General features: G+C 40.4%; 1 protein-coding gene across 1 annotated transcript in view; it reads left to right on the top strand.

Moving 5' to 3' along the window:
- Nucleotides 1-27,431, top strand: part of LOC117374107 (nucleolar protein 4-like) — a 236,863-nt gene that overhangs the window by 48,485 nt on the left and 160,947 nt on the right. The window contains exon 4 of the mRNA XM_055223197.1: nucleotides 17,358-17,467. Within this exon, the coding sequence (XP_055079172.1) occupies nucleotides 17,358-17,467 (110 nt within the window). The remainder of the gene's footprint in view (nucleotides 1-17,357; nucleotides 17,468-27,431) is intronic.

The following is a 27,431-nucleotide window of genomic DNA, read 5'->3' as shown; positions in this document are numbered from 1 at the left end:
GGCTCAAAACTCTAAAAAGTACATTTTTCAGAATCAGAATCAGAAGACTTTTATTGCCATAGTCTGTGAACACAGTTCACAAACTAGGAACTTGCTTCGGTGAAAAAGTGCAACATAAACACACTGAATAAATAAAAATACAAATAAGGGCATGCACAAAGGTAAAAAGATATGCTTAAAAAATCAAATGAAATACTTAAAGGGAGAAAATATATACAACAGCAGCATCAGAACAACAGTGCAAACATGACTTATTAAAGTGACCGGTATTATAAAGTGTCCAGTTTAGTGCAGATATTATAAAGTGTTCATGAGACAAACAGCAGAGGGGAAAAAACTGTTCTTATGGCGAGAGGTTCTGGTCCCAATGGACCGTAGCCTCCTGCCAGAGGGAAGTGGCTCAAATAGTCCATGTCCAGGGTGAGAAGTGTCAGCTGCTATACGGCCTGCTCGCCCCCGAGTCCTGGAGATGTACAGGTCCTGTATAGATGGAAGGCTGCAGCCAATCACCTTCTCAGCAGAGCACACAATGCATATGTCTCCTTTAAATATTTTTCAGAAGAAGTAGATCTGAGGCTGCTAAGCTTTTAATCCAATCCATTTTTGATTTTCATATAAAAATTATCTTATTAAATCTCTCAATTAACTTACCCCACGGTCCCTTAATGAACGAATTATCTCCAGAATTATCTATTAGCTCCAATCTAAATCACCTTTGTAACATTTCCATTAGAACTAACTGGTGCTGGCTTTAATGAATGCAGATCTCACCATTTTCAATGACCTAACGGCTTTACACAAAGAGTAGACACGCATGGCCTTGTACAAAGATTAGCATTCTGTCAGAGCAAAATATAAACATCCATGTACCAGAAAGTTGTGGGCTCAATCCCAGCTCTGATGACAGCCTCATTTAACGACTCTACATTGTCAATCAGAAACTTCACAGGTGATTTCTAGCTTTGTTTTTGTTTCTTATCCTCTGGGGGCTACTATCGGCCCCAGTAGTGGTTGGAGAGTGCACTGGTGCCACTTTGTCGTCCATAATATGAATTTGAGGACTTTTTATACTACTATCAATCTATTTTTGCTAATGATTTTTGTTCAATTAGTTAGTAGGTCACAGAATTATACAAAATTATACCTTAAATTGCATAGAAATGTATACTTTATATTTCTTTCTATCTATCTATATATCTATCTATTTGTCGACAGTGCTGCAAACCCTTGGCCTTCTCTCAATGAGCTTCATGATGAATTCACATGAGATGGTTTTCACTTCACAGGTTTCACAGGTGTACATTTGTCACAGTTCATTAGTGGAATGCCATGTGTGCAAAGCAGTGATCAAAGCATAGGGTAAAGTCTATTTTGAAAAATATAAAACATGTTTTTAGTTATTTAACACTTTTGAGAATCCACAATGTAAACAGAAAAAAATACTTCTCTGGTTCAGAGGATTTACAGCAGTTCACAATTATCTCCATTAAACCAGGTTCAAACCTTATTCAAAGTCTATTCACCCTCCCTCCCTCTCTCTCTCTCACACACACACACACACACACCCACACACCCCCCCCCCCCCCACACACACACGCACCCCCCCCCCCACACACACACACTCCTTTCTCACTCACTCTCCCTCCTCTCTTCTCACTCTCTCTCTGTTACCCCTCCCTCTCCTCTCTCCTCTTCTCTGCCTCTTTGCACGCTCGCCTCTTTTCCTCTGCCATGTCTTTCAATTAGGCTCCCTCGCTGTTTTCATCCCTCAGTTCAGCTCCTGCAAAATAAGGCCAACACATTTTAAACTTCTGAAAATACTGCACTGAAATCACATATTGAGCAGCCACGGGGGTCGTACAGAGGTCATGTGACACCTTTGAATAGAATGAATAGAAGTTAGTTACCACAAGCTAGCAGCCTCAATGCAAACATTTTAGCTTTGAAGCATGCAAGCTAACAACTATTCCATATACTCTAAGATGACGACTGCGAAATGTAAAATATATTGGGTTGCCATTGGGGCTGTCAAAAGTATTGAAAATCTGATTCTAGTCAATACTAAAAAGACTACCAAAACTAGGCACTTAAGCAAGTACTGATACTAAAAAAGGACAGAAATGAACCTTTCCTGAATAACTTTGAGCTGATTCAGAACAAGTATAAGACGATTTAGACTAGTATACGTTAATATATAGTGTAATTAAACACTGAGCTGACCAATCAAATGTTTACTTCACTTTTAATGTGAGGCAATAGGTAATGAGAATACATTTTCCACATGCAAGTGTACTTGATTTTTACTGTCTTAAATACATGAAAAACAGAGCTAGTTCATTTTAAATGGTTTGCAGTGCCCCAGAGTTTTTCCTCACTCACGGCTAGCATGCTAACAATGCACTTCTTGATTCTCCAACAATACAAATGCTTTATAAATACATTTGGACGTCAGAGCTGCTTATAGAATATATCTGTACTGGGGCAAGACAAATTTTGCTCAAATACATGGGGAAAATTGGGCACTTAGACACTTAAGGTACAGTTTGTGGTAATCGATTACACAAAAAGTAGCTTAAATTTTGCTTGTTGACTATTGTTGTGGGCTTTATTCCTTAATTTAAAATATCCAGCCTCTAACTTGTAGCAGCTAATATGCTCATTGCATTACTAAAAGCTAATTGGTATGTTCAATTTAAAACTGAAATTGCTGCAAACAGTTAAAGCAAATATTACAACTTTATTTGGTGTACTGTAAAAAAGTTAACATTGTGAATTAGATTTTTGAAATAGCAGGTCAAATTGAACACTAAATTAACTTGTTTTGCTAATAAACTGTGTGTATGGTGTTTTAATACTGTTGTCTACTGTTTCCTAGTCCTTTTTGGGAATTGTAGTGCAAACTAGGTGTATTTGCTATGGAAGCCCGTTTCCGCCATGAAAAAAAAAATAAAAGCCCCACAGAAAGTCGAAATTACGAGTTTAAAACTCGTAATTATGAGTTTAAAACTCGTAATTATGAGTTTAAAACTCGTAATTATGAGTTTAAAACTCGTAATTATGAGTTTAAAACTCGTAATTACGAGTTTAAAACTCGTAATTAGGACTTTTAAAACTACTAATTATGAGTTTAAAACTCGTAATTATGAGTTTTAAAACTACTAATTATGAGTTTAAAACTCGTAATTAGAACTTTTAAAGTCTTAATTGAGCTTGTAGCACACTGCAACTGAGTGTACAGAGCAGAGGAGACAGGAGGAGGACTGTTATGTTTATCACCTACATACTTTTAAAAAATGAATAAATTAAGCTCCAGTAAAGTTTCTGGCGTCTTGAACAAATCAGTGGGCCCTGAGTGCTGTTCTGACCACTCATGAGCTGTGCTCTGTGTCTGTGAGCGCTCGTTTTCCTGGTCTGAGCAGAGTGCCAGCTGGTCACAACCCCGCTGGTTTATTGAGGAAATTATTAAAATACCAAATTCATTTAATCAAAATTGATAAGGTTCACTTTTTGTAAATGTTACATTCCCAAAATTACGAGTTATAAACTCATAATTCATACTTTTAAAAGTCCTAATTACGAGTTTTAAACTCATAATTAGTAGTTTTAAAAGTCCTAATTACGAGTTTTAAACTCGTAATTACGAGTTTTAAACTCATAATTAGTAGTTTTAAAAGTCCTAATTACGAGTTTTAAACTCGTAATTACGAGTTTTAAACTCATAATTACGAGTTTTAAACTCATAATTACGAGTTTTAAACTCATAATTACGAGTTTTAAACTCATAATTACGAGTTTAAAACTCGTAATTTCGACTTTCTGTGGGGCTTTTATTTTTTTTTTCATGGCGGAAACGGGCTTCCATAATTTGCAGTTTTCTGGTTGAAAAAAAAAACATTCAGAAAGTGAGAGTGTGCTGAATCCAGTGGCCACTGCAATTTCAAGTACTATGTGGTATTACACAGGAGAACATTGATTATAGCCGGGTGTTTCTGATCACAAACACCTGGCTGCAGAGGCGGAGTTTGAAGTGTGAACACCTGTTAGACCAATCACACTGTTCCTCATATGTCCAGACCCCACCCCGCCTCCCTCATCTCCCTCCCCTTTAGTCCTCCAGGTATTGCCCAGTTTAGCAGCTCTGTGTGAAATGTGGTTGTGGGAGGACTTTGGGTATTTAGTCCCACTTATATAAATATTCACATTTGAAATTGCGTGCTTTTTCTCTGACTCTGTACCCAAATGGAGAGGACATCAACGCAATGACTGATTGCATCACGGACTACATAAACTTCTGTTTTGAAAACATCGTTCCCTCCCAGATGGTGCGGTGTTTTCCAAACAGCAAGCCGTGGATTAACCCTGACATAAAAGCTCTGCTGAAGGAGAAGAAGAGAGTTTTTAGGTCAGGGACAAAGGAGGAGCTGAAGGCTGTACAGAAGAAGCTGAGGAGGAAAATCAGGACAAGCCAAGCCAGCCATAAGAGAAGGATGGAGCAACAGCTACAGGAGAAGAACATCCAGGGGGTGTGGAGAAGTCTAAAGACTATCTTAGGCTTCAAAGCACCTCCTGCCCAGACGGAGGGGTGAACGACCTCAATTCTCAATTCCTGAGATTTGATCAATCACCCACCCCTCCCCCCACCCAGCTGCCTGCTCTCCCCTCCCCGGCTGGACAATGGGGAACTCCTGCACCTCTTCACACCTCTGCCTCTGGAGGACGCCGTCATCTACCTGCTGCACCGCTCACTGTCTCACCTGGAGAACCCCGGCAGCACTGTGAGGATTCTCTTCTTTGACTTCTCCAGTGCTTTCAACACCATCCAGCCACTGCTCCTGAGGGACAAGCTGGAGACCGCCGGGGTGGACTGTGACCTGGCAGACTGGATCCTGGACTATCTCACAAACCGGCCCCAGTTTGTGAGAGCCAAGAACTGCATGTCTGATCTCATGACCTGTAGTGTGAGGGCGCCCCAGGGCACTGTCCTCGTGCCCTTTCTTTTCATCCTTTACACTGCAGACTTCAGACACAACACGGACAGGTGCATCCTGCAGAAGTTCTCTGATGACTCTGCCATCATTGGCCTCATCAATGATGATGACGATGTGGAGTACAGAGGACTAACACAGGACTTTGTGGACTGGTGTCAGCAGAACCACCTCATCATCAATGCAGAGGAGACCAAGGAGATGGTGGTGGACTTCCGCAGACGCCACTCTACTGTCCCCTCAGTGAACATTCAGGGAAGGGACATTGAGAGAGTGGACTCATACAAGTACCTGGGTGTTCATCTGAACAACAAACTGGACTGGACTCACAACACAGACGCACTGTACAGGAAGGGCCAAAGCAGGCTCTATCTCCTGAGGAGACTCAGGTCTTTTGGAGTGAGAGGGCCACTCCTGAAGACCTTCTATGACTCTGTGGTGGCATCAGCCATCCTGTACGGTGTGGTCTGCTGGAGCAGCAGCATCACAGAGAGGGAGAGGAAGAAGCTGGACAAGGTCATCAAGAAGTCCAGCTCCGTCCTGGGCTGTCCTCTGGACTCAGTGCAGGAGGTGGAGGACAGGAGGGTCCTGGCTAAGGTAATTTCTATGCTGGGCCATGAGTCTCACCCCCTGCAGGACGCTCTGTCTGCCCTGGAGAGCAGCTTCAGTGACAGACTGATTCACCCTCGAGAGGTTTCCCAGGTCTTTCCTTCCTGCTGCTGTCATACAATGAACACTGTTAACTCTGAACATGTGTCATTCATCCATACCTATGTGCAATACTTAAGTCACTTTACGAAGATGTTATATTAGAGTCTATTTTTAGTTTATTTTTAAGTATATTTTTTTAATTATTTAAAACTATTTATCTATTATCTTGTTTTATTGCATGTACCATTTTCTTTCTGTTCTTTAACTGTGCGGTGCAATACTGGAATTTCCCCACTGTGGGACTAATAAAGGCATATCTTATCTTATGTATAAAGTGTATAAAGTATATCATTTCAATCACTGCTATTATAGCCTGTAAAAAATATTTCCATCTACCAACAACAGGTTTTCCTTAAAGATATTCTTTAATAAAACGCTCAAAACATAATATGAAAATACTGGTTCCCACCCTCATCTGATTACATTTTAGTCTTTAAAAACTACTGCATAGAACCAAATGTGGTTGGAGCCAGTCCAGGCCGAGAGCCTTTTCCTCTTAAATGAAACCATAGCCTGCACTGCCTGTGCCCGTGCTGTATCAACGCCTTTTCCCCTCTCTCCTCACATATTAATTTGCCAAGTGTGCACACGCGAGCATGTTAGAATACTTTTCTCTACACATTCTAGCTCTTACCTGTTCAATGATGCTGCCTCTCTCCTCCAATGCTGTGCGATTTAGACCAAACTGAGCCTCTATTTCCTGTTAGTTGAAATAGGCACTGATCATGTGATACGCATTATGTAAGCAGGTTTTTACACAATATTAAAGCCCTTATTTTTGATAGTTTATTCTACATTATTACTGTTTGATAACATGAGTTTATTGTGAAATTGTTTATTCCAAAAATTATTTATATGTGATGATGATGATGATGACGTTGTCTGCACTAAAGTGGTTTGCAGCTGAGTGTGAAGCGGCTGGGATGAGAATCAGCTCCTCCAAATCTGAGGCCATGGTTCTTGACTGGAAAAAGGTGGCTTGCCCTCTCCGGGTGGGTGGTGAGTCCTTTCCTCAAGTGGAGGAGTTCAAGTATCTTGGGGTCTTGTTCATGAGTGAGGGAAGGATGGAGCTTGAGATTGACAGTCGGATCGGTGCAGCGTCTGCAGTGATGCGGTCGCTATATTGGTCCGTTGTGGCGAAGAAGGACCTGAGTCAAAAGTCAGTCTACGTTCCTACCCTCACCTATGGTCATGAGCTCTGGGTAATGACCGAAAGGACAAGATTGTGGATACAAGCAGCCGAAAAGGGTTTCCTGTGCAGGGTGGCTGGGCACACCCTTAGAGATAGAGTGTGGAGCTCAGTCACATGGGAGGAGCTCAGCTGCTGCTCCTGCACAGTGAGAGGAGCAGCTGAGGTGGCTCAGGCATCTGCCCAGGATGCCTCCTGGAAGCCTCCCTAAGGAGGTGTTCTGGGATTGTCCCACCGGGAGGAGGCCCTGGGGAAGACCCAGGACACGCTGGAGGGACTATGTCTCTCGGCTGGCCTGGGAACACCTTGGAATCCCACCGGAGGAGCTGGAGGACGTGTCTGGGGTTAGGGAAGTCTGGGAGTCCCTGCTTAGACTTCTGCGCCTGCGACCTAGCCCCGGATAACGGGAAGAAAATGAATGGATGATTTATATATATATATATATATATATATATACTGCTTAAAGGGAGGACCAAGTGGGGTGTAAGGGGGACTCGTTTCTGGCTGTCAGTCTGGCACCCGGTACAGAGCAGGTAATGTGGGTGCGCTGTGTGTGACCTAAGCTGAATTTAAAGGGGGACCTTCAAGGGGACCTGAGTTGAAGTTGAGCTCAACCCATTTTCTTTTGCTGTAATTACATCTTGAACATTTTGTTCTCTGTAACTATGTTTACACTGTTTAGGATTTTTGGCACAATAAATCCACCTGCACTTGGAAAACAGATCTTGCCTGAGTTTTAATAGAGCCCCTCTACAGTGTCTGTAAGATCTATTTGTAGCGGAGGGGCATGGAGCACACCCCCAAACATGTCCAACAAAATAGGCAAACAAGTGAAAGCACACCATACCTGTAACAGGGCTAATACAAAATGTATAGTAAACAGTGGCCTTAGCTGAGTTATTTAACTTATGTCTTTGCTACACAATTCCATATATCTTGCTTCATATATATTTGATGTCTTAAGTTTGTACCTACAATGTGCAAAGTAGTAAATCCCCAGCTTTCAGTGGCATAGTAAATTGAGAATTAGCAAATCTCAGATTAAATTGTTTCCTTGGGCAAGACATTTCAACCATCAATCAATGGCTGGTTGTGACAGGGAGGGCATCCGGTTTAAAAAGTTGCTTAATCCCACTGTAACTGCTTTGCTTGAGGTTACCATGTCCTATCCTATGACCAGGGGCCCGTTGTTGTGCCAGTCCTTTATTAAACGTAGGAGTCATTGGAGTGTCCTGGCTCTGTCCTCTATTAACGTACGATGAACGAGTTTTAACCAAGAAAATGGCCCCAGAAACGAGCTCATCTGCAGAGAGCTGGAGGGTGTGGAAGTGCAGAGGAGAGCCTACAACTGACACAACTTTGGTTTAAGACTTATATGACCTTTCTTAGAATCTGTCCAAACTGTTCAAGACCAGGGTAAAATATGTACTGCACTGTGTAACCTGGTGCAATGTCCACAACCTGCTTGTCTCCTGGAAAGTTCCCGATTATGGCGTTTATTTGCAGTTATTCAGTTACAGGTGTTTTATTTATGTAGTGTGTACATTTTTTGTTATTTGTAATACCAAGGTTTGATTTGTAGACGGTTAAATAAGTAACCTCTTTGGCTTATTATAGATACAAAATGAGTACTTTGTGTTTCACTCCATTTATGTATTGTCTTCCACAAATGTATCTTAAGTTGAAATAAAGAAGAATTTCTCTTTTGTAAACATAATGACTAAATGTATTTAGCTGTGATATAACATATTATTATTATATATACATATAACTAATTAAGTTTGTGTAAACATACAGCCATATAGCTCTCTATTTCGATTTTCAGTCATGAGTCTGTTCAAAAAGACAAATCTCATGCACTAGAACAGCACTGAAACAAAATAGGTATTAATAAAGAAAAAGGTTGATAACAGCCAATATCGAGTGATACCGATACTATAACCAATACTATAACCAATATATCACCCATCCTTAATCTCCATGGAAACAAGCATCAGGCCCTCCTCCTCATTTTGTTTTTGTTTTTCAGTGCAATAAACACAACCAAAAAAAACATGGCTTTTATTTTTGTCTATTTCTGGGCTAAAAAGTTACATACTGTGGCTTTAAACCTCATCTAAAAGACTTTAAAGCAAGAGTATGTCACTTTTTAATCCAAAAATAAAAGCATGTTTTTTTCATTTAGGTTGTTTTTATTACATAGAAAAAGACACAAAAACATGCATCCTTACTGTGAGCGGGCTTGCATCTCAAACCTGACTCTAATCTGGCCTGGAGGAGAACCGCAACCTACTTGTTTCCTTTGGTTGTAATCTTCCATATTCAGTATGGGTTCAACTTTCATTTTTCATGGAAACAAACGGATGACGTGCCACTTCCAAAAAGTTACTGTACCTTTAAAGACATGTTTTTGCACATCTCTGTTCGACTGCCAAAATATCTTCCAAATATTGTTATCGCAATCCATTAAAATAAAAAAAAAAGTAAAATTTTTTGTCAGTGCCCTAAACCTCCCCTTTAATAATGCAATAAATAGCCTTACCTAAGAGGGAAAATGAGAAGGGAAATCAACTATAACATTATGAAAACCCCTGCAAAGTCAATTTTGCACAATAGGCCCGCTTTAACCACTATAAAATGCTGTATTAGTTATACCTTGTCCTTGTTCCAACACATCAATACTGCTTTGTGAAGGAGCAGCGCCCCCTGGCTAACGACACTACATAAAAAGATCATGCAGATGTAACATAACAAAACATCTAACCCGGTAATCAAAACCGACTCACAACACCAAGCCCCCTCCTCACATCCAAGCACCTTTTGTCTGTCTGCCCCGTACCCATCGCCGGTCCCACTCCGAGACGTGCTGCTAATTGCCTTCCTGCTCTGTGGGGGAGGGCGGTCTCGCTTCTCCTCCATGAGCACACACACACATTTATCCACACACACACTGAAGTGGGGTGGGGGGGCTCTAAAGTTCATCCGTGAATTATTAAACGCGGTTAATCAGCGAGCACGGCGGCCATCTTTAATTGGCGCGTGCAGCAGGGGCCCTGTCTGTGTGTCACTCACGCTGGGGCAGGAGAGGGGGAGGAGGAGGGGTGGGGGTATCGATGTTAAAGGAGATGGATTAAAGGTCATGTATTATGCAAAATTGTACTTTCCAGAGCTTTTGACTCAGGCGGGGTAATCCGGTGATAAAAATCGAATCGTGATCTCATCCCTGTGACGAGCTGCGATGTTTCACCAATTCTCTGTGTCTGCTCTATTCTCTGCTCAAGCACATAGACACTTTTTCTCATCTCTATTATCTATGTCTCCTATTGGTCAATGTCTCTAATGCTCTGAGTGAGTGACAGCTGGATTTAACAAATCACAGAGCAGTGTGAACTCTCAGAAGAGGAAGATGACTTTACTTACCTCTTAAAAACAATGGAGAAACACAAAATCTACATGAATCAAGATCAAATCAAAACTGTGATCCTCCTCCAGGAAAATCATTAAATTAATTTTGTTGTAATGTCGTGCCCCTACTTTTAACAATGGCCCATCAAAATCAGATACCCAGTAATAAGATCCGATTTTTGGTGTTTGTTTAGAGCACAAAATGAATCTGATCATCAAAAACACCTGGTGACTCTTTCTGTCTTAATCATTTTCTCTTTTATTTTGGTGTTTTGACACAGATTGGGGTGAACAGTACACCTCACATCAGATGTAACTGTTTACAGGACATTTCAAGAAAATCAGAAATCAGATATTGATCAGATTGTTTGTGTGCATGTAAACATAGCCCATGTTATAAAGTTCCCACATCAAGAATGTACCTAAAGTGGTATTTTGCTTCATTCTTCTTTCATTATTCCCAGTTACGAGGCTGCCTTACTCTGAGCCCCCGAAATCATTTGGATTTGATATTCCATTGATTGTGCCTCAGAGGTAGAAATCCTGTGCATTTTTGAAGTGCATAAATTATTGCCAGACCTGTTCTGAGCATTTATACGGAGCCCCACAAGGGAGAATCCTGAGAAACTATCCCGTGATCCCGAGAAATTATCACATGATCTCGTGAAATTACCACATGATCCTGTAAAAAGTATCTTGTGATCCTGTGAAACTTTCTTACATTAAATGAATGAAAAGGTAGACAGGGAAGGAGAGAGCTTTGTAACCGCACCTCTGCCACATTCCCGTGTTCCATGCAGTGTTCCATGTAGTCATGAAGTCATTTGAGCACCTGGTCCTGCACCACCTCAAGTCCTTCACCTCCCCCCTCCTGGACCCTCTGCAGTTTGCCTACAGAGCCAATCGGTCTGTGGACGACGCCATTAACCTGGCCCTTCACTTCATCCTCCAGCATCTGGACTCCCCGGGAACCTACGCCAGGATCCTGTTTGTGGACTTCAGCTCTGCATTCAACACCATCCTCCCTGCTCTACTCCAGGACAAGCTCGCTCAGCTCAACGTGCCTGACTCCACCTGCAGGTGGATCACTGACTTCCTGACAGACAGGAGACAGCGCGTGCGGCTGGGGAAGAATGTCTCGGACACTCGGACTATCAGCACAGGATCTCCACAGGGCTGTGTACTTTCTCCCCTGCTCTTCTCCCTGTACACCAACTGCTGCACCTCCAGCCACGACTCCGTCAAACTGGTTAAGTTTGCGGATGACACCACCCTCATCGGACTCATCTCGGACAGCGATGAGTCTGCCTACAGGAGGGAGGTGGACCGGCTGGTGTCCTGGTGCAGCAGCAACAACCTGGAGCTCAACGCCCAGAAGACAGTGGAGATGATCGTGGACTTCAGGAAAGTCACAGCCCCCCTGCCTCCCCTCACCCTGACGGACTCCCCCATCACCACTGTGGACTCTTTCCGCTTCCTGGGCACCTGCATCACCCAGGATCTCAAGTGGGAGCCGACCATCAGCTCCCTCATCAAGAAAGCCCAGCAGAGGATGTTCCACCTGCGGCAGCTGAGGAAACGCAAGCTGCCAGTCCAGATGATGGTGCAGTTTTACACGGCCATCATTGAGTCCATCCTCACCTCCTCCATCACTGTGTGGTTCGCTGGGGCCACTGCCAGGGACAGACAGAGACTGCAGCGCATTGTGCGCTCTGCTGAGAAGGTGATTGGCTGCAGCCTTCCATCTATACAGGACCTGTACGTCTCCAGGACTCGGGGGCGAGCAGGCCGTATAGCAGCTGACACCTCTCACCCTGGACATGGACTATTTGAGCCACTTCCCTCTGGCAGGAGGCTACGGTCCATTGGGACCAGAACCTCTCGCCATAAGAACAGTTTCTTCCCCTCTGCTGTTTGTCTCATGAACACTCTATAATATCTGCACTAAACTGGACACTTAATAACACCGGTCACTTTAATAAGCCACTTTGCACTGTTGTTCTGATGCTGCTATTGTACATATTTTTTCCCTTTAAGTATTTCATTTGATTTTTTAAGCATATCTTTTTAACTTTGTGCATGCTCTTATTTGTATTTGTATTTATTCAGTGTGTTTATGTTGCACTTTTTCACCGTATCAAGTTCCTAGTTTGTGAACTGTGTTCACAGACTATGGCAATAAAAGTCTTCTGATTCTGATTCTGATTCTGATTCTGAGAAGAGACAGTGGGTCTGTGTGTGCACAATTCAGTTGATGCCCGCTTTCCTTGTTCTCTCGGTACTGGCGCTAGTGCTGAGTACCGGTCGATCGGCTGTTTGTCCAGAGGAAGAGCGATTCCGTGTGTGGCTGCGTTCCACAGTCTGACCTCCCCATGTGTGCTCATGAGGCTGTGATGAGAGCGGAAGTGGAAGCTCCCGCTACTGTTGCTGCGGAGGTGAACATCCAACATCCAACGTGAAATCACCGCGGTTCCTTAGCCTTTGTAATTTGTTCTCTTGAATGCATGAATGCAGTAATAATAGAGTAAATAGGCTAAAATAAGCCCTGAATGAATACAGGTGACTAGATTAAAAAAAGGAATGACAGCGTCATCACTGAATAGACAGAGATGATTTTTAATCAAGTGAAGGAAATATTCTTTTATAAAAAATATCTGGGTTCATGTAACCATGCTATACATTGCAGCATAATTTAACCTGTTCTGAGCATGCAGTACACCAGTCTACAGCCGGGGGCACCAGATGTCACATTCACGGTTTTATTAATACTTTGGCATCATTCTTACTGTGGCCTGAAGGCATCACCTGTTTGGAGAGGAATAGATTTAATGCCATACTGTGGAAAATTCTTCAAAGCAATAAATGGGGACAGGCATGTGGCAGACCCTCCACCAGTAAAGTTACATGGTGCACCTTTAATTTATATAAATATGATTATGATATGAATAATATGAATATGATTAAATATGATTTACTGTCCTGATTTCTGAGCATGAAAATGACTGTTACCAGAGAACTATTTGTTGTCACTGTGGAGAGTGAGGAAGTACAAACAGACTAAAAACAATGCTGTGGCCTCACAGCTGTGGCCTTCAGAGTTCAGATGCATCTTAAATAGTCATTTGAACAGATGTTTCTTCAGAGTGTGGTAAAGATGAATGCACTTTAAAAAACACTAAGTGGTAACAGGGGTGAAAGTAGGAAGTATCTCCACAAACTGCTAAATATCCTGCCTTATTTTGCATGAAAAAATGCTACCCCTGTAGTTTCGATCTGTGCAAACCACAGACTCTATAAAGAAGCAGACTAAGGGAGTGTGACGTCACCCACAGCGTTCAAACCCCTCCAGTCAAATGAAGGTCGCCGAGGCTAGAGCAGTTACGGGTTGAACTTGAGTTCCATATTTCTAATTCTGACCGCAAGTATCATAGCAACCAAAGAGCCAATTTAAAGCATGGTTTTTGAAGGTAATGCCCCTTCCTGTCTGCGCCGCTGGTTTAGCAGGGAGAGGGCGCCTAGCAACCCTGCCAATCAAACCTGTTGTTAAAGCTAACAGGAGTGACCTCAGAGAAATAGGACGACTGATTTGTCTGTTATTAATGTTCATATCTTGATTTACAGACACAATAGCGAAATAAAAACATCAGGATCATGTAGAGCGGGTTAATACGAACATTTAAGACCAAAATGACAAGTCTGACAGCAGCAGTTATAGAGAGAGGGGGCATAGTTATGTAAAGTGAATTGGAGCCAAAAGCATGTCAATGCGCGGTGGACAGCGGTGGCTAGCATGTTAGCTATGTCCATTTATATATACAGTGTATGTTACATACAACGTGTTCTGAAATCCGATTTTTATATTAGTTTGTCAGATTCTTCTGGATGCACTTAAATTATGAACATGAACATGAACAGAATCTTATTATTAAAACATAAATCACAAATTTAATCGTAATCACATTGCTTGTCCCAAAAATCATCACAACTTTTCCCTATGTCATGTCTTATATAACTCAATTCATCTAACCGTCCTCATAACTCTTCACCTCTGTCTAAACTCTTAATCAAACCAGAGTTAAGAAAGCCAAACTTACTCTAAATAGGTTGTATCTCCACATGTGGTTCACATGTGAAGAGGAAATATCTCACATCAGCACTGTCACTGTCTGAGGCACCAGGGGTCTAAGCCTCATGAACCCCCCCATGACCCCTCTCACTGTCTTATACACCGCCATCCCTCCAGCTTGTGACCTGTTTTATCAGCTGTAACTTTCCAAATGAAGAACAGTAACGAGTTAACGTGCACAATCTTTTATATAACACCTGTTTCAATTAATTCCACTCAAGCTTTATCTTAATTGAAGAACAGTTATTATGCCAAATTTACTTTTTGAGATTTTAACCATGTTAGAATATTATTTCCTTGTTAAAAACATAGCTGGAGGTGTATTTTGTTTCATTCATGCTTGTTTCATTGATCCACTAATCCAACTAAAAAAATGCTCACTTTGTATTTTTCACAGATTGTTATGTCACAAGTAAAAATCCAGGCTTGCACCGTTTTTAAGGGCCCCATATAACACTATTTTATGATCTATGTTATAATGTTGTTTCCTTCTCTAAAACATATCTGGAGTTGTATTTTGCTTTATTCACACATGTTTAACGCATAAACCCTGCATATTTAGAGTTCTTCTCTGAAAATGAAAACACTTTGTTCCACCTTTTGATGTCATGTGGTAATACAGAATTAATGAAAATATGTTTATTTTGTTTGCATAAAAATAACAACAAAACAAAAAACAAAATCAACCGAAAGCGTGTAGGCTGAAGTTACAGCCTACACTCTTTACAGTGGCATATCTAAACACTAAAGCTTTTAAAATGATACTTACATTTTATCAGTATTTTTCAGATTCACAACTTAAACTTCATTCTTATATTTGTTACATATCATTGTTTGAACATTTAAAACACATGTGTCAAACTCAAGGCCCGGGGGCCAAATGTGGCCCGCCACGTCATTTTATGTGGCCCATGACAAGATAAAATAAAATGTATGACTGTCTTAAAATGTCAGTTTATCAGGAGATATGCAGTTACACAGTCATATTTTTTTACATCTATGCAAATTTGAGGGCAACCATTTTGCTGATGTAGCCCTTGGTGAAATTGAGTTTGACACCCCTGATTTAAAACAACTGAGCAGCTCTTAAGTTCATCCATAGCGTGCCCTCAGTACAGCGGGCCCTCAGTACAGCGGGCCCTCAGTACGGTGTACCCTCAGTACAGCGGGCCCTCAGTACAGCGTACCCTCAGTACAGCGTACCCTCAGTAGAGCATACCCTCAGTACGGCGTACCCTCAGTAGAGCATACCCTCAGTACAGCGTACCCTCAGTACGGCATACCCTCAGTACAGCATCCCCTCAGTAGAGCGTACCCTCAGTAGAGCATATCCTCAGTAGAGCGTACCCTCAGTACAGGTGCCTTCAATACAGCATGCCCTCAGTAGAGCGTACCCTCAGTAGAGCATACCCTCAGTATGGCGTGCCCTCAGAACAGCGTGGACTCAGTACAGCGTACCCTCAGTAGAGCATACCCTCAGTACAGCGTGCCCTCAGTAGAGTGTACCCTCAGTACGGCATACCCTCAGTAGAGCATACCCTTAGTACAGCGTGTCCTCAGTAGAGCCTACCCTCAGTACGGCGTACCCTCAGTAAAGCATACCCTCAGTACAGCTTGCCCTCAATAGAGCATACCCTCAGTACAGCGTGCCCTCAATAGAGCATACCCTCAGTACAGCGTGCCCTCAGTACAGCATGTCCTCAGTAGAGCATACCCTCAGTACACCGTAACCTCAGTACAGCTTACCCTCAGTACGGTGTGCCCTCAGTAGAACATATCTGGAATTGCTAATCTTTACTGAACTAAAGGTAAAAGGAGCTGTTAATTTGAAAACTACCTCTTCATGACATCACAAGGTGGAACAGAGCATTTTGACACCTGGGAATGCAGACAGCCTAATATTTCAATATTATTCAAACAGGTGTGAATGAAACAAAACACAACTTTGGGTATGTTTTTGATGAGGTAACAACATTTATAACATTTATAGCTCACAAGAATCCATTTTGTGTAATGCAGGACCTGTAAGCCCACAAACCATCACTGGACTTTTTCTGTGGTCAAACTGTGTTCACGACAAACAGAGGGGTCTATTAGCACAGCATCCATGGAGGATTAGGACTTTGTTTGTTTGTTTATTTATTTCTGATTGTTCATTCCTGTTACTTACAGCAGAGGGAACTCCAGCGCCTAACTGCCTCACTGCCTCACTGAAAACGGGTGTGGAAGTTTATAAAGAACATTTTCCAAATGTAGAGTTAAGTTAAAAAGTGTGAAATAATCCCAAGGTGACCAAAAGAATGTATAATATGTGTTCTTTAAGGTCATTTTATATCTCATGTGGCAAGTGTATTCTCATTTACTACATGTTTAATTACTCTGCACCTTTTAATAGTCTGTTATAATGTAATTACCACTAATCACCGTAAATCCTTATTTTTTTCTTTTCTTTGTCTCTCTCTATCCCCCCTCTATTTCTCACTCTTCTCACTGTCTCTCTCCATACCTCCCTTCTCTCTTTCTTCTTTCTCTCTCTCTCTCTTTGCTCCCCCTCCCTCTCTTCTCTCTCTCTTTCTCTCTCTCTGTCTCTCTCTTCCTCTCTACTCCCCTCCTCTCTCTTCTCTCTGACTCTCCCTGTCTCCCTTTTCTTCCCCTCCCTCTCTTCTCTCTCTTTCCTCTCTCTCTCTCTTCCTCTCTACCCCCTCCTCTCTCTTCTGTCTGTCTCTCTCTCTCTCTCTTTGCCCCCCTTCTGTCTGTCTCTTCCTCTCTCTCTTTGCTTCCCCCCCTCTCTGTCTCTCTCTTCCTCTCTACTCCCCTCCTCTCTCTTCTCTCTGACTCTCTTTGTCTCTCTTTGCTTCCCCCCTTTCTTCTGTTTCTCTCTCGCTGTCTCTCCCTTCCTCTCTACCCCCCTCCTCTCTCCATCTCTCCCTCTCTCTTTCAGAAAACGGCGGTGTAACTCCGCTGGTTGCCGAGGAGACCATAGACTTCAACATGCCCCTGACCACCACCTACATGAAGCGCATGAGACTGCACTATATGAACCACAACAAGGTAATGTCCCTGAATGTATCTGGTCGGGTTCACATGTCACCAGAACACTGTAAAATCCCTGTAGATTAACCTGATCTGAGGGACAGGTTAGGATTCCACTGTGGAATCAGCTGTTTAATTGTGAGATTGCAGATTTGTTCACTTGGTTTATGGTTAATGTGTCAGTTTTTGTTTCATGTGGTTAGGCCCAGTTACAAAGTTCAGTGTCTTCTCTGTTCTCATAAATGAAGGTAACTGTCATAAATACTCACATCCCAAATGTGTAACCCACGGCTGTCTCTGCTCCTTTATGTACCAACAAACAGCACTGCATCATCTGCTCTGATTGGCCTGAGCTCAGAGAATATGCAGAGTACGGTTTAAAAATGGCTGTATTTAGTTCGACTAGATTCATGTTAACCAAGCATGATCTAAAATGTTTCTAAAATTGCGTAAACAGTAACTAGTACTCTGTTGATGCATATGTAAGTACAGTTTTAGCAGCAGTATTTGTACTTGTAATTGAGCACGTTATTAGCCACGTGAGTGTACTTTCACTTGAACACAAATATTGACTACTCTTTCTACAAATATTGAGTACTCTTTCCACCACTGGTTGTTACTTAAAAGGACTTTCAAGCTCCACTGTGTAACTTTTTGTTTTAGGAGGGACGCCATTTGCTTGTCTGTCTAAAGGTTAGACACATTTTGCTCAGATACACAGAAAAAAATAAAAATAACCACTTAAATATGGAACATTTATGGAATTTAACATATTTTTAAATAATGTTGAAAATGTATTTATAATGTTCAGGATTTATTGATTTTCTGTTGGCCTATTCCTTTCAAAAACAATTTAAAGGGTCTATATTGCACTATTTTTAAACCTATGATATATTGTTGTTTCCTCATCCCAAACATACCTGAAGTTGTGTTTTGTTTCATTCACACATGTTTAACTTATGGATCCTGCATATTTAGGCTGTGTTCTTCTCCAAAACTGAAAACACTTGGTTCCACCTTGTGATGTCATGTGGTAATACAGGAATAATCCACTGTGCTTTTAAACTCTAACACCTTCACTACCAGGTCTCAAACTCAAATTATCTGGGGGCCGCAGGAGGCAGAGTCTGGGTAAAGCTGGGCCATATCAGGTATTCCACAAAAAAAGCTTTGTTAAAATCTTCTCAAACGTCATCGCTGTTTCAACATACATGAGGAAATATGGCAATTCTTGTGGATTTTATGGATATACATTGTTATTTGTTGAATCTTTTGTGACGGGAGAACACAGCACGAGTGACACGTGTTTGGGGTTTACCGATTTGGCGGAACTTTCTACACGCAACATGGTAATGCCACACTAGCATTAAACTTTCATATTGTCCTGTGGGCCACAAAATATCCTCTCGCGGGCCACAATTGGCCCCCGGGATGCGAGTTTGAGTAGATCTGTTAAATTGAGGCTAAAATAGCTGTTAATCTTAAAACTACCACTAAATGACATCGTACAGAGCATTTTGAGCTTTGGAGATGAAGACATACTAATTATCCAGGATTACTCAAACATGTGTGACTGAAACAAAACACAACTCCAGGTCTGATTTTGCTGAGCTAACAGCATTATAACGTGGCTAATATCTCATAAGAGTCATTTTTGTGTAATACAGGAGGGTTAATCTCCCATAGAGTTCTAAAGGCTCCTTCCCTGCATTTGAAATTATAACATCAAATTCTAAAAACTGCACAAACACATTTATTTTATTTTTTTAACCCAATAAGAAAGCGGATCACCACACGGATGTGTGCGTCCACAGCAGCAGGTGTGTGATGGTAACAGGCGCGTGGGTGGAACGACAGAGCTCAGGTGAAATAAAAAAGAAAGAGAGAAAAACACCCACGCACAAGCCTCGCCAAACAATTAAAGCTCTATAATGAGCAGGTTAAAAAAGTAAGTCAGGTATGTGAGGTATTAGATGTAAACTGTCTGTGTAGAGAAAGTGGTGTGATTAGAGTCTAACGAGGACAGAGTCAGTGTGAGGGTAGTCATGGACAGGTCAACGCCACCGACAAAAAGGCTTTGAGTTGTCAGAATTATTAAATGATGACAATTTTAGAGTCATTATTTAGACTAATCATTTAATTGTGTGGTTAGTAAGATCTAAAATGTTTCTAAAATTGCGTTAAAAATTAACCAGTACCCTGTTTTTGATGCATAATCAAGTACAGTTTTAGCAGCAGTATTTGTACTTGTAATTGAGCCATATGACTGTACTTTTACTTGAATACAAATATTGAGTACTCTTTCCACCACTGGTTGTTAAAGGATTTTAAAGGTGCATCGTGTAACTTTTATTGGTGTTTATTGGGTCCGCCACTTGCTTGTAGAGATGTTATTAATGTGCCTTGAATGAACTTATCTATCTTGCATTTATTCAGTTAAGGTTTGAAAAATTTGTTTTAAAAAATATGCATTTTCACTGTGAGTGGGCTCACATCTCCACAGATCAGACCAGTCACCTGCTTGTTTCCTTGAAGATAGAAAAGTTAAATGCCATACTGTGGAACATTGTAGTAGCTAGTGAACAGCAAAGACTTTTGATTAGACAAAATATTCAACTTTTGTGATAAATTGGAAACATTTGTAGAAGCTGAGAAAAAAACAATTATGTAACGTGTTTGTATTTAACATGATTCATGCATGTTTACTCCAATCGACCCCCATTATCACGCCACCCGTACACACCCACTGCTCTGTACTTACTTTGTTCTCCAGTCATATTATTGTGATTACTTTTATGGTGACGTCAGCTCCCACTGGGCACCGCAGTTTTCTAACATAGAAGTCAGCAGTCCTTCATGAAGTCGTTTTAATATTGGGATTTAAAATGTCCAAATTAAAACACAATGATCCACATATTATATATATTTATCCCTGAACTATGTAAGGACAAATTATAGTTTTCTTATCTAACATGTTTTTTTTTTTTTTTTGCGAGATGTTTTGAGGCATATCGCTACCATCTGTTTATTAGATTTTTATTTTTTTTTTTACCAGTAACCCTGGCCTAATGAGATGGTTAAAAGAAGTAAATCAAATATGTGAAGCATTAGATGTAGACTGGCAGTGTGGAGAATGTGATGTGATTATAGTCTAACGAGTATGCAGTATCAGAGGGTGATAGGCCAGATCAAGGATGCAGTAAAATAAAGAACAGAAAAGTTACAATTATGAATATGAAAAAATAGATGATTTTGAATCCATAGAGTGAAGGGCTGTTGTCACAAAAGTCGTTGTGTCTTTAGGCAAGACACTTCACTCACTTTGCTTAGCATGAATGTTCTGTGTGCGTGGCGGTTGGTGGTGGTCAGAAGGGCTGGGGACACAGATTAGCAGCCACACCTTTGTCAGTGTACCCCAGGGCAGCTGTGACTGCAATAGTTTCTCAGCATTGCCGAGTGTGGTTTGAATGAATAATGCATGATACTGTAAAGCAACTTTGAACATCTGAAAAAGCACTTTATAAGACTAACAATGATTTAAATAGGACAACAGCAGAAAGGAGAAGTGAGAGTTAGCTGAAGATTTGATATTGTTTGGTATTTATAAGTTAAACTCATGAATCATAAGTTGAATCTGTCTTTATATAAATACATTGTTTCCTACTATTTGTTTCTGCATTAATATGTGTTTTTCATGAGCTTGTAGTGCATACCAGACTTCTAAAATTTTGCTGGCCTATGTTTAGATTTGGCCCCTAAAAAATTCAGCCGGACGCACAGTTTGACTCCGTCCTGAATCAGTACTAGAATGGCAACAAAAATATGAAATAAAGCAAATCCAAAATCGTGAGTTTAAAATTGAAACCAAAAACTCACACAACTTATGTTTTATGAATTATGTGCAAAATCTCGTCTCATTCTCGTGTATCCAATGTGGAATATAAAGTAAAGTAAAAGTTGTAAAGTACTATACTTCAGTACACATTTTAGGTATTTCTTCTTTACTTTTGCCTCACTACATTTGAGAGCAGAAGCCGTACTTTCTACTCTACAGCTTCACTACATTTTTAGCAGGACTGAAAAGTAAAAGTATTTTTTATTATTGTTTGAGACCTGCTGAAAAGACTTAGACCTTTATTTTTAACACATTACACGTAACAAATATTCAGTTGTTTCTGTTGAACAAAATTCAGCAGAAATCTTTATCAAAATCACTACATTTAAAGCCTTATAAGACTTCAAAATCTGCATAAAATACTTTCTTTTTACTCTTTAAGTACATTTTTAAACAGATACTTCAGTACTTTTAAGTAGATTTTATTTCATGTGATTCTCTTACTTGACAATTTTTTCCCCTTTGTTTGTACTTCTTTTTAGTAAACGCTCAACTACTTCAGAACCAAAACAAACAGCTCATAATGTTTTCAAAATCCCAGTGCATATTTTTTCCCCTTTTAATCCCACTCTGAATAGGCCTCTACCGTCGACTCTACCCTGCTCTCCCTCCTCTCCCTGCCCTCCCTGCTCCGGTTTGCCACCACAATTTTGTTAGTGCCTGGGTGATTAGTTTTATTCCATACCACCGCACCCAGTCTCCCCTCCTATCAGCACCCCACCACCCACCACCCCGACCTGATAACGCGAGAGGGACGAGGACAGACAAATACGCTCCAATTAAAGCCAGCTTCAGAGCACCTAGTTGATTAGCTGAAGAGAGAGGGGGAGACATGGAGGAGTGCCAATTTGCACCGGAATGCCAATATGTCCGCCTGTATGAGTCAAGCAAGGTTGCACGGTTCATTTTACTTACAATTCCAACAAGGTTATGGAATATTTGTTATAGGAATGTTGGAATTGCAGTGTTTTATGGTATGATTGTTAAGAACTGTGATATAAATATTGCGATATTTGAATATACTTTTTGACTCAATAAGTTCAGTTATAAAAAAAAAAAAAAAAGAGCTTTAATTCACTAATAAAACTCTTTCAAAACAAAAACAAACTCAGGACTAAATCAAGGTTAATTTTAGATTTAAAGAAGACCTATTGTGCTTGTGTTTGCTGTGTAGTTATAATCTATGACACCCGTAGATCATCATGTCATAATTTGGACATTTGAAATCACAATATCCATCTAAAATGACTTAATAAAAGATAGAAGTTATGCGGTGCCTAGTGGGAGCTGACGTTGGCGTGAATGTCATCACAACAAAGAGCCGTGTAGCTGCACCTCCTATGTATAGCTGCAGATCAAGCTGGTGAGCAGCAGTTTTTTGTACCAAAAGGACTACACAACGCTGCCAAATCCTACGTGGATCATGATTAAGAAAATAAAACTGGACAATGAAAGTAATGAAAGTACAGAGCAGTCGGCGTGTGCCAATTCAAGATGATTATCCAAGAAAGGAGAATGAGCCTCATATGAGTCTCTCATTTGGGTTGCCAGTTTCAGTGCTGAAATCCAGTTGGTTTAAACCTAAAAGAACTGTCTCTGATCTGAATGGTCACTACCTAAACCCCAGGACCTGCATCCAATCATGACTCAGTGCTAGTGCAGCCTCTGCAGCTCAGTGAGTGAATATTGGAGGATACTGAAAATGAGAAAAACTTGTATGTGTCCTCTATCTGCAGGTTAAGTCTCTGCCAACCCAGGTTCAAGGCAAAGCAAGGCAAGTTTATTTGCATAGCATAATTCGTACACAAAGTAATTCAAAGTGCTTTACAGAAAAAGAAGGACATTAAAATCACACAAATCAAAACATAAATAATCATCATAAAATTAACATTAAAACAGAAGAGTACAGAATAAAAGTTCAGTTTCTATTCTATCTATTCTATTTTATTTTATTTTTTTATTTTACTGAGAGCTCAGGCTACTAAGGCTGTGTATTGCAAAGTACCACACGATCAATACGTATCCCAATACATGGACCTTGATACAATACCTGTTCTGATACATGAACATCCCCAAAAAACAGTGTTCACATTTGACCTATATGATGTTTTGATTATGTTTGACTATGTCGGTGTGTCCAGTGGTGGAGTTCCTCAGTTGTCCAGATATTACCCACAGTAAAAGAAAAATTCAAATCTGTCAACTGGACAAAACGTTTTGTCCAACTTTCTGGAAGTGGCATGTCACCTGCATGATTCCATGGAAACAGAAAGTTAAAATTACACTGTGGAACATTCTCCATACAGATAGATATGCCATAATGTGGAAGATTATAGCCATAGGAACAACATTTCCATGGAAACAAGCAGGAATAAGAGTCAAGTCTGTGGTGATGCAAGCCCATTCACAATGGGACCGCTTGTTTTTCTATGTATTTCAGTGCAGTGAATGCTGGTGTTTTATTCTAATATTGTGATTTACAATGAAGAATATGTAAAATAGTTTTATAAGTCATTGGAAACTGTAAAGCAAATTGTGAAAGAGCCTCTGTCAGTTCAGCATCACCTTGAAAAACTCCAACAAGAATATCATATTCACGAGTATTTTACATCTGTCAAGGCTCTCATATCGACCGGCTGTGAAACTTCAGAAACCGCCCTGGAGATATGACCAAAACCCTGCTCTCCATCTCTCCTCGCGCAGGCTCCGTCTCCCTGAGTCATCTGTGAAAACGATCGATACCAAGCTTAGAAGCTGTTGAATTAATACTCAACTCCTAATCCCATAATTAAGTAGTTACTAAGCCTGAACCATTCTTATTACACTATTTATCATTAAGAATTAAATAATTGTTCATGCTTTATTAAGCGCATGTGACAGGTTAGACAACTTATGTCACTGAAACATAGTTACGATAACAGTTTACAATTAATGTCTTGGTTATAGGTGGCAGATATGACATACACAGAGGTAAGTCCTTAACTGTTTCCTAACAACTATAATGTTAACAAGGGCCAAAACTGGCCTAATTTGCACCATTTGATTAGACTAATAAAAGTACATGACAAAAGTTTTATTCATAATTTAGGTTTAAACTGTATATAAATGTCTATATAAATGCCGCCTTTGTGTATTTTAGATGGAATTTTCTGTGTTGACAGCATAGGTAGAAGTAGGCCTGTTTTGTACTCCATACTTTCTTTATTTTTGTCGTTTTCTTCTCAACTTTTTCCCCCACAAACTGACGCTTGACTGATGTAAACCTATGATACATATTTACCACAGGTAATATCCTACCAAATGAAGAATGTCATATACACCTTGACATGTAACTAGCTGCTAATGTGCATGTGCTGTTAGTACAATGTTAAAGGAATATTAAGAAAAATGTACTTTTTACCGTATATAACGTTCTGTCATCAAAACCATATCTGAAGATTTTTTATATGTCATCCATGCATGTTTGAGGGATCTAGCGATCTCTCCTGGGCTCTATTGGAATCCTTGTGACTGTTAGCAGTACAAGCTAGTACAAGCCTACATCCCATGCTCCAATTTTTCATAAATATATAAAAAGAATACAATGCACTACAACTTCACAAACCTGATGCGATGTGCAGTAGTTTCATTGGTGAAATGTGGAAGGGGGAGGCATTTAGCACAGGAAAAAAAAGAAACTGAAACAAAAACTGAAACTAATTACACATTTGAATACATTGTTTTCCTCAGATTTTCAAAACAATAAAAGGTAACATGATAAATATGTTGTGTTTTAACAGTTAATACCACATAGAAATGTAAGTAATTTTGTAATTAATACCCTCTTTTTAATGAGTGAACTTGAAGACTATAACCTCCAAAGCTCTCCATCTCTCCCATCTCTCTCCAAGTGATCTGTGAACACGATCGATGGCAAGCCTCCAAAGCCGATGTCCGCGCCCATAATGAGCCTCTTTCAGCTTACAGCAGGTCAAACTGTCCTCATGTTCTAGGCTCAGCGCGCGGTCCCGTGGCATTTACACTCAAACTGTTAATTGAGTTACACTTTTAAACAAATGACATTTCACCGGTGTAATAGACTGAGCAGAATGGGTTTAGATTGATCATGACTGTGGGGAGCGTGTGGTTAAAAAGGATTCTGCAATGCTGTGAATCGAGTGAAGTATGTTGAAATGTGGAAATACAGGAGATAAAATGATACATAGTTCTGTTAGATACTGGGGTTGATGCTCCTTTTAGCATCTAAAATGATTTAAATGAGTCAACATTTGTTTAAAGAAGACTTATTATGTTTATGTCTACTGTATAGTTATAATCTATGTCAGCTGTAGATCATTATGTTAAGAAATAAGAAATAAGTCTGCGTTTGAAAACTGCAGTGCCCTATGGGAGCTGATGCCACCATAAACGTCATCACAACAAAGCGCCATGGAGCCGTTGGCCTCGTATGGAGAGCAGCAGATATTTTTTCATTTGTACCAAAATGACTATGCAACGCTGCCAAATCCTGTGTGTATAATCGATCAGGAAAATAATGAAGTAAATACAGAGCAGAGGGTGTGTGCTGGTGGCAATCGGCAATGTGGCGCCTTGAAAATAGGTGATTAAAGATTGCTCAAACATGCAGGAATCACTGCAAATACAATTTCAAGAGGATAAATGAGCTAGTCAATGGGAAACAAATATAGTATGATTAAAAGTTCTGAAAAGTTGATTTTGCATAATAAGTCTGCTTTAAGTAAGTGAGTATTTATCAAAAGACACACTGAAGACTCAACTAAATCGATTTTATATTTTAGATTCCGCATGATGAAGTCCAACTGAAATGGTTTTCACTTCACAGGTGCGTGTTGTCAGGGTTCTCTAGTGGAATGCCAAGAGTGCAAAGCAGTGATCAAAGCAAAGGGTAAAGGCTATTTTTTTGTTTTTGTTTGAGTCAAGTTTTGCGTCATTGTGAAGTTTTTTGTTTACTACATGACATATATGTTTCAGTTTTGAATCTACAATATAAATAGTACTGAAAACAAAGGAAAAAAAAAGTCTTCACCTTTGACTGGTAGTGTATATATGCAACTTGTTTAAGACTTTAACAGCTGCCGTATTTAAACTTTTTTTAAACCAACATGAAACAGCTTCAACAGTCCACCATGTTCTGTGTAGAAGAGAGGAAAAACAGAACTAGTTAATCTTAAACCGTTTGCACTAGTCCATAGTTATTCCTCTCTTACTTTATATATTCCAAACATCCTAATTACTCACTGCGATGAGTTCATAAGCACAGAGCAGAGTTTGGCCTTCACGCTAATGCTAACAACAACTAAAATGCTAACAACACACTTCCTGAATGTGACAATAAAAAGCTTTTTGAGCTAGGAATGAACAAGAATTTAACTAGAACTAAACCAAGACTGAGCTAGAACTAAACCAGGATTGAGCAAGGGTGTAACTAAAGCAGGGCTGAACCAGGACTAAGCTAGAAGTAAACCAGGAGTAAACCAGGACTGAACTAGAGCTAAACTAGGACTTAACTAGGACTTGATTAGAACTAAACCAGGACTTAATGAGTACTGAGCTAGGACTTAACTAGAACTAAAACAGGACTGAACTAAGACTGAACCAGTATCTAACAATGACTGAACTAGAACTAAACCAGGACTTAACTAGGACTTAACTAGAACTAAATCAGGTCTGAGCTAGGACTTGACTATCAGATCTTAAATGTGCATGAATAATTTAAATAATGAGAAAACCAAGTAAACATCATCATTTTCTACCACTGCTTTGCTTTTACCAACATAGCAACATAATTCTCATAATTTGCTTCACCCCTCCTTCCACACACTACACCCAAACACTTATTTCACAGCTATTTTTCCGTCCCCCCACCCCGCCCCACCCTCTTCCTCCAACCCCGTAGCCTGGAGACCGGAGACATTATTGCGAGTCCATAAATGTGTGTATGCATGGATGAGACAGTACACTGGAGAGAGATTAGAGCCCAGTACCCAGAGGAGCGGAGTGCAGACAGGAGCAGTGAGTCACCTATAGAACAACAGCCTCTCCGGGTCCCCAGGTTCGGCCGGTGGA

The sequence above is a fragment of the Periophthalmus magnuspinnatus genome, chromosome 7 (assembly GCF_009829125.3).
Source record: "Periophthalmus magnuspinnatus isolate fPerMag1 chromosome 7, fPerMag1.2.pri, whole genome shotgun sequence".
NCBI lineage: Eukaryota > Metazoa > Chordata > Actinopteri > Gobiiformes > Gobiidae > Periophthalmus > Periophthalmus magnuspinnatus.
Note: the sequence above shows the minus strand (reverse complement) of the source record. Positions and strands in the feature narration are given on the sequence as shown.